This window comes from Notolepis coatsorum, assembly GCF_963971535.1.
Source record: "Notolepis coatsorum genome assembly, chromosome: 2".
Taxonomy (NCBI): Eukaryota; Metazoa; Chordata; class Actinopteri; order Aulopiformes; family Paralepididae; genus Notolepis; species Notolepis coatsorum.
This window is the reverse complement of record NC_140166.1, coordinates 20,802,992-20,819,420: the sequence shown is the minus strand read 5'-3', so window position 1 is coordinate 20,819,420 and position 16,429 is coordinate 20,802,992. Positions and strand designations below refer to the sequence as shown.

Below are 16,429 nucleotides of genomic sequence, written 5' to 3'. Positions count from 1 at the left end.
TATTGTATGGTGTTTTATGGCATTGTGTTTTTTTATTCCAGGGAGCTAAGGCTGCTGCAAGACTTCTATCCAGACCTCTTCTCAAAGTCTAAGATCACAAATCGAAAAGGTGCTCCGATACGACGTGCCGAGGTTCAAGGAGTTCTTAAAACAAGGTAGCAGTAAGACCTGGCATGTCTCATGGCTCTTCAGATCAACACCAAGATCCAAAACACTCATTCATTACACCCATGCACAATGTGCAAGGTCAGTTAGGCCTATTGGACATTTTTGTCAACATTTCGTTTATTTATTAAGTTAATATTGACCAGTGTTTGGAAAATCTTTGCGTTTGTTAAATAGATGTTCTTGATTTTTAAATGGCAAATTTTTTAAAAATGTTGAGCCACAAGGCAGAAACAAATGTCCTTTAATATGTCTAGGCCTCTACGCTTTTATATGTTTCATATGCTATGCAATGCTGTGAGAATGCAATCTGCTGCTGCTGTGGAAATAAATCTTCTGATTAGCCCTGGACGATAAGTGTACATGATGAATGCACATAAGTGTACATGATGAATGTACATGACAAGTGTACATTATAAATGTACATGATAAGTGTACATGATGAATGTACATGATGAATGTACATGACAAGTGTACATGCTAAGTGTACATGACGAATGTTACATGACAAGTGTACATGCTAAGTGTACATGATAAATGTACATGATAAGTGTACATGATGAATGTACATGACAAGCTGTACAGGAGACGGATCTTGACAGCCCCCACGGGAGACCTGACGGCGGAAGAGCAAGCCCTGGACGACCAGCGTAACGCAGACGCGTACTGTGAGTTAGCGCCACTGCTTGACGACACCACCTTGGGGCTGATATTCTGCGACACTAGAGAGCATTACATCGGGCGAGGAAGACCCCGAGTCATGGCCCTCTACATAGCACTAACGGCCCTGAAGAAGGGGCACACAGAGACTGTGACCGAATACGTCAACAGAGCGGAGCAGATCACGACCGCCATTGAGGAGTGCAGGAAGCACCAAGCGATGGGCTAATGATGGCGATGATGATGAGAGACTACCGGAGCTGTACAAACCGTTCACACTCCTGGTACACACACGGTTCAGTGGACATGATGCTGGGACAGTTCAAGGCCAAGTTAAGAAAACTTTGAGGCCTCTCAGAAGATACTCACCCCAGCCGCCGCGGAGGCGGGAGAGAGCGACGCCAAGGGAGAGGACCAGGACCACGGCGGAACTGGCGTGTTGGCGATGCGGAGAGAAAGGCCATCGGAGAGGCACTGCACAAAGAGTGTCTGGTGTAGCTTCTGCAAATCCACGAGGCACACAGACAGAGCGTGCATGGAAGAAACATGACCAGAGCGTGCGATACGCGCATGGACAAGATGACGGCCATGGACGAGACGGCGGCCACGGACAAGATGGCGGGCTACGGACAAGATGGCGGCTGTGGACAAGATGACGGCTACGGGACAAGATGGCGGCTGTGGACAAGATGGCGGCGGCGGACACGATGGCAGAAACAAGGGTTTAGAGCTTAAAGCCCACAGTGATACTATCAGCCTGTGAAGCCGAGTATATGTTTCTAGCTATGACAATGCAAAATGTGTTTATCCAGAACAACTGCTCAAAGTGATGGAGATAAGATTATGAATATATTGCTTAATATGTAGTAGGTAATTGGAATGTATCCTCTATACCGAATATGGTGTTTTTGAAGATGAGGGGCGTTTTGTCAACATCATTTAAAAATGATGGACACTGTGTATATATGAAGACTGTTGTTTATGAGGGAAACCAGGGAACCATTGTGATTGCTAGGAACCCAGTGTGCCGACATAGATGTAAACATGTCGATATAGAAAATACCATCTCATCAGATCTGTCATCAGAGAAGAAAGAATGACACTGGTTTATTGTCCAACGGACGACAGGGTAGCAGACACTATGAGGAAACCTGTTCCAAATTGAAATTGAAGAGATTTGCAAAGGTCATGTTTAATGTGTAAATATTGACTGCCATACTCTGTTGATGTTTTGGATTATATTATTTCCTTTGTAAAATGTTTTTCGGAGAAGTTATCCAGTATGCTAATACAACCCTAAGTGGGAGTGTTGAAGTCAGAGGTTCTATGTAGGATTGTTAGTAACTGTCTAACTGTATATATAACTGTTTCCACTAGAGGGCGCTCTAGGCGGAGCCACTCAAGACACCACCAGGTGGCAAGTATAAAAGAGATGTCTCCTCCTACTCTACCTCTTTCCCACCAGCCTCTCAGTGAGAGGAGAACTCTAGAACTGCTGCTCATACCATGTGAATGAATAAACCACGCCAGTTAAAGGCTAAAGATAGAAACCATGCCTCTTGACCACATTATTGTTGCCCTATAGCCGGATTCTGTCAACAGAGTCAATAGGGACGTTTTTTTTCTTCTTTTTTTCCCCACTGTCTTTCTCTCTGTGGGTGCTGGCATTCAACGGGGTTTCCAATGTTAAATGGCTGGCACTCAAACTGTTAACGCACCCACAGAGAGAAAGACAGTGGCTCGCTTGGGGAACACTCGTTTAACGCACCCACAGAGAGAAAGACAGTGGCTCGCTTGGGGAACACTCGTTTAACGCACCCACAGAGAGAAAGACGGTGGCTCGCTTGGGGAACACTCGTTTTAACGCACCCACAGAGAGAAAGACGGTGGCTCGCTTGGGGAACACTCGTTTAACGCACCCACAGAGCAAAAGACTGGGGCTCGCTTGGGGAACACTCGTTTAACACACCCACAGAGAGAAAGACGGACGCTCGCTTGGGGAACACTCGTTTTAACGCACCCACAGAGAGAAAGACGGTGGCTCGCTTGGGGAACACTCGTTTTAACGCACCCACAGAGAGAAAGACGGTGGCTCGCTTGGGGAACACTCGTTTAACACACCCACAGAGAGAAAGACGGTCGCTCGCTTGGGGAACACTCGTTTAACGCACCCACAGAGCAAAAGACTGGGGCTTGCTTGGGGAACACTCGTTTAACGCACCCACAGAGAGAAAGATGGTGGCTCGCTTGGGGAACACTCGTTTAACGCACCCACAGAGAGAAAGACGGTGGCTCGCTTGGGGAACACTCGTTTGGCTGATCTGTTGTTGTGAATGTATAACAATGTTTAAAAGTCTAGACCCGAGAATAAGACTGCCTCTTTTTCTGATTTTCAGGAAATAAAAGATTTTCAGTCTTATATATTAGTCACAATAGAGTATTAGGCTTGGCATCAATGCCTTTTTTCATACATCAATCATCGTGATCTCTCTCTCCCTCCCCCTCCAGGAATTGAGATGAAGAGTGGGCGGTACTCTGCCCAGGAGAACGAACAAATCAGACAGAATGTGATGGATTTCCTGTCTCTGACGGGCATCAGCTCAGCCCAGCACCTGTTCTATCCTCAGAGAGACAAACCGCTGGAGAGCTACATCAAGAAGCTCAGAAGAGAATACAGATTCCTGGAGAAAATAGGTATGTCCTTCTGGCTACCTGTATGTCCATTCTACCTGAGCCGAGTACTGTGATCTCTAGGGCTGGGTTAAGAAAATCTTATAACTAGGACATACATTTTTGGCAGAGGCAGAAAATAGATCAAAATAAATTATCTGCATTGGTGGTAGGGCTGCACGATTTTGGGAAATAATCTAATTGCGATTTTTCTGACAGATATTGCGATTGCGATTACATTTGCGATTATAATTTTTTTTAAGCAGCCCCACTCAGGTTTATTGTAAAATGCGGCTTGCGGCTTGCATCTGGCCTACGCGGTGGGTCTGTTCGGGACACAGAGTCTGAAAATGTTTCTTTTTACCTGGGAATTGATACCGGTACGGTACCCAACGGTACCTTTTTTCTGTACTTTACTCTCCCTCTCTGAAGTAAACTTCACAACACACAATCTAAAACCCCTTACCTCCCTCTCCCAAACTGTTCCTACAACAATTTTTTTTATGTTGCATGATCATGTATATTTATTTTGTATTATAATTTTTTTTGTGTTTAAATATCAACATTATCTGGCAATCCTCAGTAAATACTATCAAACTCCTCTGATGTCAGACCAGATATGAGACGCGTGCACACACACACACACACACACACACACACACACACACACACACACACACACACACACACACACACACACACACACACACACACACACACACACACACACACACACACACACACACACACACACACACACACACACACACACACACACACACACACACACACACACACACACACACACACACACACACACACACACACACACACACACACACACACACACACACACACACACACACACACACACACACACACACACACACACACACACACACACACACACACACACACACACACACACACACACACACACACACACACACACACACACACACACACACACACACACACACACACACACACACACACACACACACACACACACACACACACACACACACACACACACACACACACACACACACACACACACACACACACACACACACACACACACACACACACACACACACACACACACACACACACACACACACACACACACACACACACACACACACACACACACACACACACACACACACACACACACACACACACACACACACACACACACACACACACACACACACACACACACACACACACACACACACACACACACACACACACACACACACACACACACACACACACACACACACACACACACACACACACACACACACACACACACACACACACACACACACACACACACACACACACACACACACACACACACACACACACACACACACACACACACACACACACACACACACACACACACACACACACACACACACACACACACACACACACACCGAAAAGGAGAATGGCTTAAATGATTTTAGAATACTTCAGCTAATGAAGTTAAATGTTTATTATCATCAACTATCCAGTTCGTTTTTATAGTGCAATGTTTTTCTACTTTTCTACATTAATTGAACCAGTAGAGAGAGAGATGCCCCCCCCCCCCTTTCCTTACTCAGCTCAGATGTTTTCTGTCTTGAGCAGGGTTAGCTAGGAACAGCTTTCTCAAGCTTCGCACCTTGGGCATGGAATGGGCTACAGCAGGGCTCTACGCTAACCTTTTTCCCAAGGAGCACATGTGCTCCTAAATGAAAGAATTTAGGAGCACACAAAGACATTTAGGAGCACCCAAAAATATGCACAGTGAAAATATTTCAAGTAACAGTTTATTTTTTTTTTCAAAAATAAATGTATATTTGTACTGTGCGTGCATGTGTGTAAATTAGCTCTCGCTACAACCCTGCATGTTTACATTTTGTATTTTGTACTTGATGTACATGTGCTGTCCCTATCAAATAAACTATCAAATCAAACTACTGCTACAAAAGGTTCAGTCACTTAACTTTAGCTTTTACCCCTTTTATGCATACAATGCCTATGTTTTGGCTGTGTTGCTCTTCTAGAAAAATAATCCTTTCAGGGTTGCCTATTGAAATACTGTACACCTCCAGTACAGAAACATTGTTTATGAGTTTGCGTGTCAGGTAGACCATTGATGGACAGTCGAGTCTGCCAATTACATCACACCGCTTGCACTCCGGCCGTCCAGCGCTGCAGCTGGACCCTATTGCCCATCTCTGCTGTTGATAACGCTAGCCAAGTTATTATACACACAGATACACAGTGGGCCAGTGACTTTGGTGTAGGGGTGTAACAATGCATCGATGTACACGTTATGTTATTGTCATGTCCGTTACAGCCAACACACCGACATACGCTACTGCATCAACGTTATGATTAACAAAGCAAGGCATTCGTTTTGTTGCATTAACGTTATATTACTATTGCTATCGATAAATCTAGGTGTTCTAAAATCTATTGCTATTGGTAAGAGAGATACTACCGTAATTCCTCTAATAGTAACCCCGGCTTGTATTTGTTTCAACTGTAGCGGGTACCAGGCTTGTATTAGGAGGAGGCCTGTATAAGAGGGAGGCCTATATTTCAAATTTTCAAACGGATCATAATGAATAAATCAACATTTTGTGTCAGTTTGAACCCAGTAAAATGTACTGGGTTCATTTATTGAAACCAAGTACTGTATGAAATAGTAAACAGTGCAATTACAGGTGGTCACTGGTCATTTCAACGTTTTCAAAGTGAAATCAAGTAACTAACTCAGTATGCAGCTCAGTATATTAGTAACCCGGCTTGTATTAGGAGGCCGGCTTATAATTGCTTAGCTCAAGAGCGCACCCGGCCATTAATAGAGACCCGGCTTGTATTTGAGACCCGGTTACTATTGGAGGAATTACGGTATAATAAGTTAGTGTCTCGGAAAACGAGAGCCCTGATCGCAATGGCGGAGTTTCAGGAAGTAAACAAGCAAAATGAGAGCTTCCGATTGGTCATTTGCTTTATTTCCCATGAAACCAGTCACTTCACTCTACTGTGATTGGACCGTTGGCTTGAGTGCAATGTGGGACTTGTAGTTTTTTAACGATTCTCAGCGGAGAAATAAAAAGTACGACTGAAGGCTGTAATCTGCAGTCGCACACCGTGCGCCTAATTGACTTTTGAGGTTCGCACACACATATTTTTAGGGGCATATGCGAGCAATATGGTCGCACTGTAGAGCCCTGTACAGGACCATTATCCACTTAGACACCCCGGTCTCTCTTGGTGAATTTAAATCTGTATTGCATAACTTCCTACAAGAAGAATGTTGCTGCTTTCTGTAGTCGGGTCCCAACTGCAAAATTACTGTATTACCCTGTATTATACACTTTTACTATCATGACTATTCTGCTTTGTGTTTTTGTGTTTACATGTGATGTATTGTATATTGTATGCACATTTATTATGTTCTTGTGTGATGTATCGCACATTTTATTGCTGTGTGATGTATTGTAAATGTTATTGCTGTCATCTTGGCCAGGTCTCCCTTGCAAAGGAGATCTTGTATCTCAATGGGACTTCCTGGTTAACACTTTGAGTGCCACTCACAAGATTTCTCGGTTTTTTTTATAGGTGGTTGCTAGCCACTCACGAGATTTCTCGGATTTTTTTTTTTTTTTTTTTTTTTAGCGATCTGAAAAATTATTGCATCACCCGAGTCTACCCGAGTATAGCCGAGTGGCGCCGGCGATCACTGTGGAAAAAAGCGCCCCCTGTCGTCTCCCAGATGACATAAGTGATTTTGGAATGGACTCAATGAAAATGAATGGGGAAAAAATCCGGTACTCCACATTTTCCAGTTCACTGATCCAGCCGGGGTTACCACAGTTCATTCTGGAACCTCAGATCCCCGTTGATCATGGAGATCTACAGTATCGCGTTGGATCCATACACGTATCGATTTTTTCGAATGGTGATCAGGAATTGGAATATACCAGTTGGATACCATCTGATGTCAGGTAAGGACTCTATGTTATCAGTGTTAGGATAATCAGAGTAAGTTTGATGAAGTTATAAGCTGTTTTGTGAAATGTCTTCTTTCGGTTTCACTGTAAAAGTCCGTGAGGAAATCAACGGAGCGATTATCCGTGCGCGGCCGTAATGTGCTTGCGTGCACGTATAATATTGATCATCTAGCGTTTATTTGAAAACGATTCATAAAAAGGCCGACGAATATCAACGTTGTGGAATATTCCACTAAAAGACGATTTTCATAGAATGCTCCAGAATGAGCTGTTTTTTATATCAAAACGGGGGCGTTTCTAACTGCTCTGAAACGGAAACGACGCGATAAAAAAACAATCTGCCTTGACAGCACTGACTGGAAAATAGTCTTTGATAATGCGATGGGCAGATTAGACACATAGCCATAATTTAAAACATAGATTAGGCGATATTAACGTTAACATTGGCGCCGATGGTGGCATTCAGCCGGTAAAACGGAAAACCAGGCGTGGCGCTCAAAGTGTTAAAGTAAAAAAAATTAATAAAAAATTATAAAAAGAAATTAATTGCAGGCTTGGCGATTTGATAATTGCATCATTCCAAATCGCGATTTCGATTAAAAAACGATTAATCGTGCAGCCCTAATTGGTGGAATAATAAACTGTAAACAAGCAGTTTTTTCTACTTTCCATTCCGTTAGAGGGTTCCTTGAACCATTGAATGGGAAATCGAATCGAATCGGGACCTTGTGAATCGGAATCTAATCGTTTTGGGAAATCAGTGGCGATACCCAGCCCTAGTGATCTCTTCTCTCGACTGATGACAAGACAGAAAGTTGTGTGGTGTGAACAGCACAGCGCTCTGACAACTTAAAAAATTGTGTAGTGCGTGTGTGGCCGCCACAAAAAAAGTCACAGAGCCGTACCGTTTGTTTTGTTTGTTCAGTGTAATTCATCACTGCAATGAACGCGAGCGCCATAGTTCTTCCCGGAATGGACCTGTCTCAAACCCTGCCCCTTTTCTTGATCCTCCAATCACAACTGTAAGCGACAGTTGTGATTGGAGGATCAAGAAAAGAGGGCAGGGTTTGAGATAGGTCTATTACGTCACAGAGTGACGGCGATCACCTTGAGTCCGCCTGAACCGGAACGCCTTCGGATGCGATCGCTGTCACTTTATAAAGTAGTTCTGGAAGAAAACTACCATGCTTGTAGTTATAGAAGTTAGAAATAACTACCTTCACTCTTGTCAGCACTCAGCTGTCATAGCAGCATGGGGGAGGGGAGGTACAGGTAGTAAAAACAAGCAGTGTAAAGAAGTGTAAACAATATAACAAATCAATATAACTAACTAACTAACTGAAATATACAGTATTCACATAAGGTGCAGTATGCATAAGGTAGTATATAATTGGGTCTCATTCTCAAACGAAGTTACGACAAAATATTTCGTCTTAGCCAGATTTCGGCCTATTTAAGACATATTAGGGCTGGGAGTGGGAGTCCTCAAATTTTCCTGAGATCTTATTTGAGAGCAGATCTAAGAGTGCTGAGGAGCACACTTAAATATGCTCTCAGCCCACGATCAAATCTCATGATTGATTGACTAATTTAAATTTTTATTATAACTTGACAGACTGTGTTCTCATAGTGATTCCTTCATGTTAACGCTACAGGCCTCCTTGGAATTAATTACTTGATCATAATTAAAATAAATATGACAATATTTGTACGATAAGAAATTACGCATTTGATGTCGGAAAAATTCATATTATGGATTCATCTGATCACAGGGCAGCTGGATTAACCATATCTGAACCAGCTATTTCGGACAAATGTATAATTACTTTAATTACTCAGATATTCAAATACAATTATGCAATTATTGTGAAATGATTGAAAATAATAATAATTTAATGCTTTCTGTGGAATTTGCATTTCTTATTTATTACACATCTGTTTTAATGATTAATTATATACATTTGAAAGAATGCAGGTCAACATGCAATGTATCCCATTGATTGGTATTGATTGAAAACTTTATTAACATTGCAGAATGGGTACAGTACAGTACAGCTCAATTACATAAGGGGATGCAGACCAGAGAAAGAATTTCGTCTTGTTTACATCAGGGTCCCCCATTTTCAATTCATCATAACATATATGACACACACGACACAGATAGACAGTACTGCTACATCTATACATTTATGACATACCAGATTTGCAAATACAGTACTGTTTGTGATACAAAAAGAGTCCAGAAAAGAGAGTACATTTGACGTAGAAACTGTTGGAGGAGGTTGGGTAGGAGGGGTGGTAGACTTACACTGTACAAGCAAAACTGTACATTGGAATATTGACAACCATACTTGGTCACTTACTGTACATTGGAGGGGGTTGATATAGCTATAAACCTGCATTCCTTCGAATATATCAATTAAACTTATATTGAAATACACTATATAGCCTATACACCAACACTGAAATGACAGTGGATAAATAAATAAGAACTAAAGCTAATCGGTGGAAATAGACTGCATTAATATTCCATAACAAGTCTTGTGTGCGCCTACGAATGAACAGTAGCCTATAGGCTTATGGAATAATAAGCCATACTGCTTCATTCATTACGCCCGCCGGCCCGTAGGCTATATATATTATATGTCATTCATTCATTCATATACAGTACTGCGCGCGCGCGTGTGTGTGCGCGCGCTGCGGCAGGTGTGTACCGCGAGCTGTATATGATGCCAATACATTAATCTACTCTAGTTTTGATGGGCGCAAGCGTGATTATGAAACCTAGCCGCATTTCTCGGAGACGCTCTCTGATTGGCACTGACTGATGCTAGGTTTCGTAATCACGCGGCTCTCAAAGCACTTCCGCCATTCCATTTCACACAGCTGCGTCAACGGTTGCTTTATAAGGACTGTCGGGGGCGTGGTTTGTATGCAAATGACATGAACGGGAACGCGCTTTGGAGTTTACGACAGAATGCCATTCTCCAAGCAGATATCAGATCATATAATTTCTGCGACCGTTTCAGCCACTTAAGACATATCTCCAGCACGTTCAGGACTCAGAGTGTACTTGTCATAGATTATGTCTCAGTGGTTCCAAGATAAGTCTTCCAGAATATATCTTTGAAACATTTTCGGGAATGAGACCCATTGTCCTTTTAGGTTCCTAGTAGTTGTAGTTGGATGTCTGGCAGCAGTCCCTGCCCACTGTTGTGGAGCCTGATGGCCGCTAGTATGAAAGACTGGCCTTCTACTATCACCATGTACCTGTACCTCCCCTCCCCCATGCTGCTATGATGCCTGAATTTCCCCAAGGGGATCAATAAAGGAATATATTTTTTTATTTTTATTTTTTTTCACTTTTTCTCCCATTTTCTATATTTTCTCCCATCCCAATTTCGTATCATCCAATTCAACCCTCCCCTGTCACGAACGCTGTTTCTTGCCTCCCACAAGCCGGCTGCAATGTGGACTAAGTCATACATAGCACAAGTCCCCTCCGGTACTTGAGGTAACAGCAGTCGCATCTTTTCACCTGCGCAGCTCGATCTCTCAGTGGCGAGGAGTAACGCGTGGGAGGCTCACGCTGCCCCCGACACTTCCTGATTCTACTGCGCAGGCGCACCAACCGACCTGTAGGAGTCGCTGTCCACAACGCCCGATCCCCACCCATCAGTTTCCCACCCCCTAATACGGCCAATGTGTATTAGTATGAACGACCAGCTAAACTGAAAGCAATGTGGAGCGCTGGGCTCGAACAGGCAAGCCCAGCGTCTCCGTCATGCGTGGCGAGCACCTTGCCCACTACGCCACGTAGCCGCCCAATAAAGGAATATCTTATCTTGATGTATTCAGTAATAATAAGCAGTGATTGGTCTCTCTCTCTCTAGCGGTGGGTGTGCCCAGGCCGTGTTGCATGGTGTACGACAGAGCCAGGAGGATGGTCAATAACCATAACCACAAAGGAAGGTCAGAGTTCTGCCACTACACACACACAAGACACACACACACACAGAGAGAGGTGAGAAGGAGAGAAGAGGTGGGACGATACAAGTAACTCACAATCACGATATCTGCGATAATTGACACATTGCAAGAATTTTTATGTGCAATACATCACAATTGGTTGGTCCCTCTCTTTCGGACCCCTTGCAGAACGATGACCCAGCTGAAGCTGGCCATACAGCAGGGCTCGAAATTAACATTTTTACTTGGTAGCACTGGTGCTCCCAACTTCAAAAAGTTAGGAGCACCCACCAAAATGTAAGGAGCACCAACAATATACCGTACTTTTTGCACTATAAGCCGCACCTGACTATAAGCCGCAGCAGCTAAATTGAATGATGTGTACATATATAAGCCGCACTGGACTATAAGCCGCATGTGTTTTAATGTTTAATTACCATATGTAAGGAGTGGAGCCTGCGGCTTAATTTGACTCAACACGGGAAACCTCACCCGGCCCGGACACGGAAAGGATTGACAGATTGATTCTGTGGGTGGTGTTCTTATATTGAGCTTTAAGTTCCCACCTCTACAGAGAATGACTCCCACCTCTACAGCGAATGACTCCCATTGGGACACAATACTGTCGGACAAATAACAAGAATTAACTAATTTACAAGTTGTATTAAGTTTAGCAAATAACATTTCAATGCAGTAAAAAAAGCAATATTTCGATTTTCGGGTTTTGTCCACATATAAGCCGCACCGTTATATAAGCCGCAGGGTCGAAAAATGGGGGAAAAAGCTGCGGCTTATAGTCCGAAAAGTACGGTATATGTAATATATATTTTTTATTGATAAAAAAACGACAATATAACAGTACTGTAATTAGGCATGTGCCGGTATGACATTTTGAAGGTATGATAACCTTGTTGGGCAAAAATACCCCGGTTCACGGTATATCATGGTATTCTGTAAAAAATTATTCCCATTGAACAAAACATCTTTTATTACAGTGCACAAATCAGCTTTTCTGTAAGTGTTATTTATGAATGTGTGAAGAATTTTTTTTTAATGTAATCTACTTGCACAGATGTATGTTATATAGCCTATTCTTACTGGATTAAACATACATTTAAACCAGGGATGCACCGAATGGGAAATTCTTGGCCGAAACCGATACCGAAAATAGGAAACAGTTGACCGAAAGGCTGAAAATGATTCATAGAATAGAATTTTTTTTTACCAATGTTGTTCAGCTACCTGATTATGGAAAAATATATGATTATGGCAAAACTTAACTTAAATAATAAATAATCACTATTATGGGTCTTTTTGTATCACAAACCGTACTGTATTGCAAATCTGGTATGTCATAAATGTATAGATGTAGCAGTACTGTCTATCTGTATGTCATGTATGTCATAATGTCCTGATGAATTGAAAATGGGGGACCCTGATGTAAACAAGACGAAAGTCTTTCTCTGGTCTGCATCCCCTTAACAATTGTGTGTATTGAGCTGTACTGTATTGTACCCATTCTGCAATCTGTTAATAAATCAATCAGAGAGAGAGAGAGAGAGATGCATGAAGCGATATAAAGAAACCAATAGCCAATAAATGTGAAGTTATCTTTCTGTAAAGCATTCCCGGTAACTGGAGAAAGGTATTCCCGTAACCTATGGGTAACCGAGAATACCTTGAGGTACCAGGAATACCATGCCTAGGTATTCTTGGTTACCTAAATAGGTATTCCCGTAACCTGATGGGTATTCACGGTAACTTTAGATATTGATATGTATTCCGGTGACTTGTGAAAAGGAGAGGTTACCAGGAATACCATTACCATATAGCAGGGCTATTCAACTAAATTGTTCAGGGGGCCACATTGTCAGAAACCCAAGGGGCCAGGGGCCGAACTGCCACGGCGCCTCCCCGTGCTATGAATATATGTACACTTGACACAACACGCAACCACATTTTCACAACTTTTATTTAACTACATTGCAAAAGTAGTATACTTTTCAAAAAAAGTGCTTCATTTATGTGCCACATCTGCAACATCTCCTGCAAAAAGTGCTTCATTTATGACTGTGCAACATCTCCTCTTCAACATTTCAATATAAAAATAAAATAAAAAACAAACAAGTGCACGATGTGCACCTGAACATTCTAACATCAACACTTGAACAAAAAAACACATTTATAGTGCAGCTGAGCTTATGAAAAAGTGCTTCATGTCTGTGCAACAACAGCAAATCACAGCATCTTATTAGCACTTATTGTCCACTCTTAACTCTCAAACATCAGGGGGGGGTGGGGGGCAGACAGGCCTAGCCTACATACACACATCTAATGAGAGCGATTGCACTTCTTTGACTGGGCAATGGCAGAGAAAGAGGGTTCATAGGAAGTGAGGGCTACCCGCAAACAGTGATGCAAATGCTCATTTGTCAAGGAGGCACGGTTGCTTGTTTGAATGGCATTCATGTGAGAGAAACTGGATTCACAGGTGTATGTTGAGCCAAACATTGTTAGCACAGATATTGCCAGCGTTTTTATTTTGGGGAATGTCTTGACATGAATACACTTTATCCAAAATGTTGTGGTGGATTCATTCTCAAGTGCCTGCTTCAGAGCAGATGATGCTTGCATGTAAATTATTTCAAGTTGCAGGAGACCTTCATCAATGTGAAGTGATGAAGGAACTCTTGTCCTTTTGTGGAAATAGCAGCTACATTGGCAAATGGGTTGCTCACAAAATGCATCAATTCTCTGGACATGTCAAATTCATCAAATCGACTTGCAAAGTTTTCCCTCAATTTATCAATGAAATCTGTCATTAATTGAGTGACTTTTGGCTCAATTGTGCGTGTTAACGTTGACATGAAAAGTAAAAAAGTAAAAAAAAAAATATATATATATATATTATTTTTTTTTATTTTTTTTTTATTTTTTATTATCATGTAATCTTTGGCGGGCCGGTCAGAATCATCCCGCGGGCCGGATCTGGCCCGCTGGCCGCCAGTTGAATAGCCCTGCCATATAGGTATTCACGGTAACTTATATGTATTCCGGTAATTCATTAATTGAAGCTAACACATCATGGAGGCCCAGGCCGTTAGCTACAAGCTACAAGCTAACAACACATCATGGAGGCCCAGGCCGTTAGCTACAAGCTACACACACCCCCCTACATGTGACCCCCCCCTACATGTGACCCCCCCCTACATGTGCCCCCCCATTACATGTGCCCCCCCATACATGTGCCCCCCCTACATGTGACCCCCCCTACATGTGACCCCCCCTACATGTGACCCCCTCCCAGCTCCTGTATCTTGTCTCATCAGGGCAGAGAAAGTGCTGACGAGACAAAACAGAGCAGAGCTGATTGAGATCAATGAAGATACACTGTTATCTCACACACACACATTCTGTACACACACACATACTGTACACACACATAATGTACACACACATACTGTACACACAAGCTGTACACACACATACTGTACACAGATACTGTACACACATACTGTACACACACATACTGTACACACATACTGTACACACACATACTGTACACACACATACTGTACACACATACTGTACACACACACGCATACTGTACACACAAATATTGTACAAACGCATACAGTGTACACCCACCCACCCACACACACATACAGTACACACACACTAGGGGCATGGTGACCAGGAATACCTGTTTTTTCCAAAATTCAGTTCAAATGCCATCTTGAAATAACAAAACAACGATTGTGTGCAGACAATTGAAAATGTTGGGTTCCTTTCCACTTTCTTGAATATAGAAAAAATGTAAATACTTGTTCTAGAACTGTATTTTTTGCACTTGTTTGTTAAGTTACTGGGAATACCCTTTCCTTGTTTTTGCTCATTTTAACAGACAAAACACAACACATTCTAGTAATTCTGGTTTACACCTAACCCTTATTATTGCTGTTATGATTTCCAAAAATAAAATCTCACCAATCTTTAGTAAAATAGGAGATTTAAGTGTTTATCTGGAATTGTGAGGATAGGTATTCGCGGTAACCTGGGATCAATATGTGAAACGTAATTATCTCCTAAAATAATTGGCCACAAAAGACGAAACTCATTTTGCATGCATCTGCCATGAAAATTAAGCCTTTTTTGTTTGTTATCAATTGAAGGCCATGAACTATGTTGACTCATATCCCATACCCGGATTTTTCCTTCAGATTCATTTGAATTCTCTTGAGATAACTCGGGGATAACTATGGTATTATGTTACAGTACATGATGATGATATCCCTACAAAACAACCAAAACATTTTAATTCTCTCTTAAATTGGAGGAGATAGTGAATTGGTATTCCCGGTAACTTAGGTCAACTTTAGAGGTTACATGATGGTTTTTTTTGGCATCTATAACAATCATTCTTGACATGAGAAAAGATTTTAATGTTGTTCGTATAACGTCCTGGGTTATATGGCTTAGAAATGGGGCAGGTTACCGGGAATACATGCGTTACCCATATAGAGAGAGAGAGAGAGAGAGAGAGAGAGAGAGAGACATCTGTGCTCTACTGAGCGCACCTTTCTAGTCCCCAGATGACTTTGGCACAGTAGACGCACGACAGACAGCGTCAATGTGAGAAACACAATCCCTCCCCCTCTCGCTCTGAATAATATGCATATTAGATCACTCAGTGATTAACCGCAATGGGCATATAGTAAATAAGGATAAAGTATGTTAAAGACGCATTTATTGGACTTGTTGCGCGCGGAGTTTACATAGAAACAGCGCGACTCCCGAGGAGATGCATTGCTCCCGAGTCCCAAGAGGAGTATCACGCAGGACTGAAGAGCTCACAGCGCGCATGTAATGAATCTGCGTTTTGATGACATCATCACAACAACATGCGTTAGGTTACAGGTTGCTTCTGTTTCGGTGATATA

At 42.3% G+C, this 16,429-nt stretch overlaps 1 protein-coding gene across 2 annotated transcripts in view; it reads left to right on the top strand.

Annotated features, from left to right (window-relative positions):
• The window catches only part of LOC311222943 (transcription termination factor 1-like), an 81,343-nt gene that overhangs the window by 46,532 nt on the left and 18,382 nt on the right, over positions 1–16,429 (top strand). For both annotated transcript variants that reach the window (XM_084307615.1, XM_084307616.1), the window contains exons 4-6: positions 42–155; positions 3,334–3,519; positions 11,414–11,492. In XM_084307615.1, coding sequence (XP_084163741.1) covers positions 3,342–3,519; positions 11,414–11,492 — 257 coding nt within the window. In that variant the 5' untranslated portion in view covers positions 42–155; positions 3,334–3,341. The remainder of the gene's footprint in view (positions 1–41; positions 156–3,333; positions 3,520–11,413; positions 11,493–16,429) is intronic.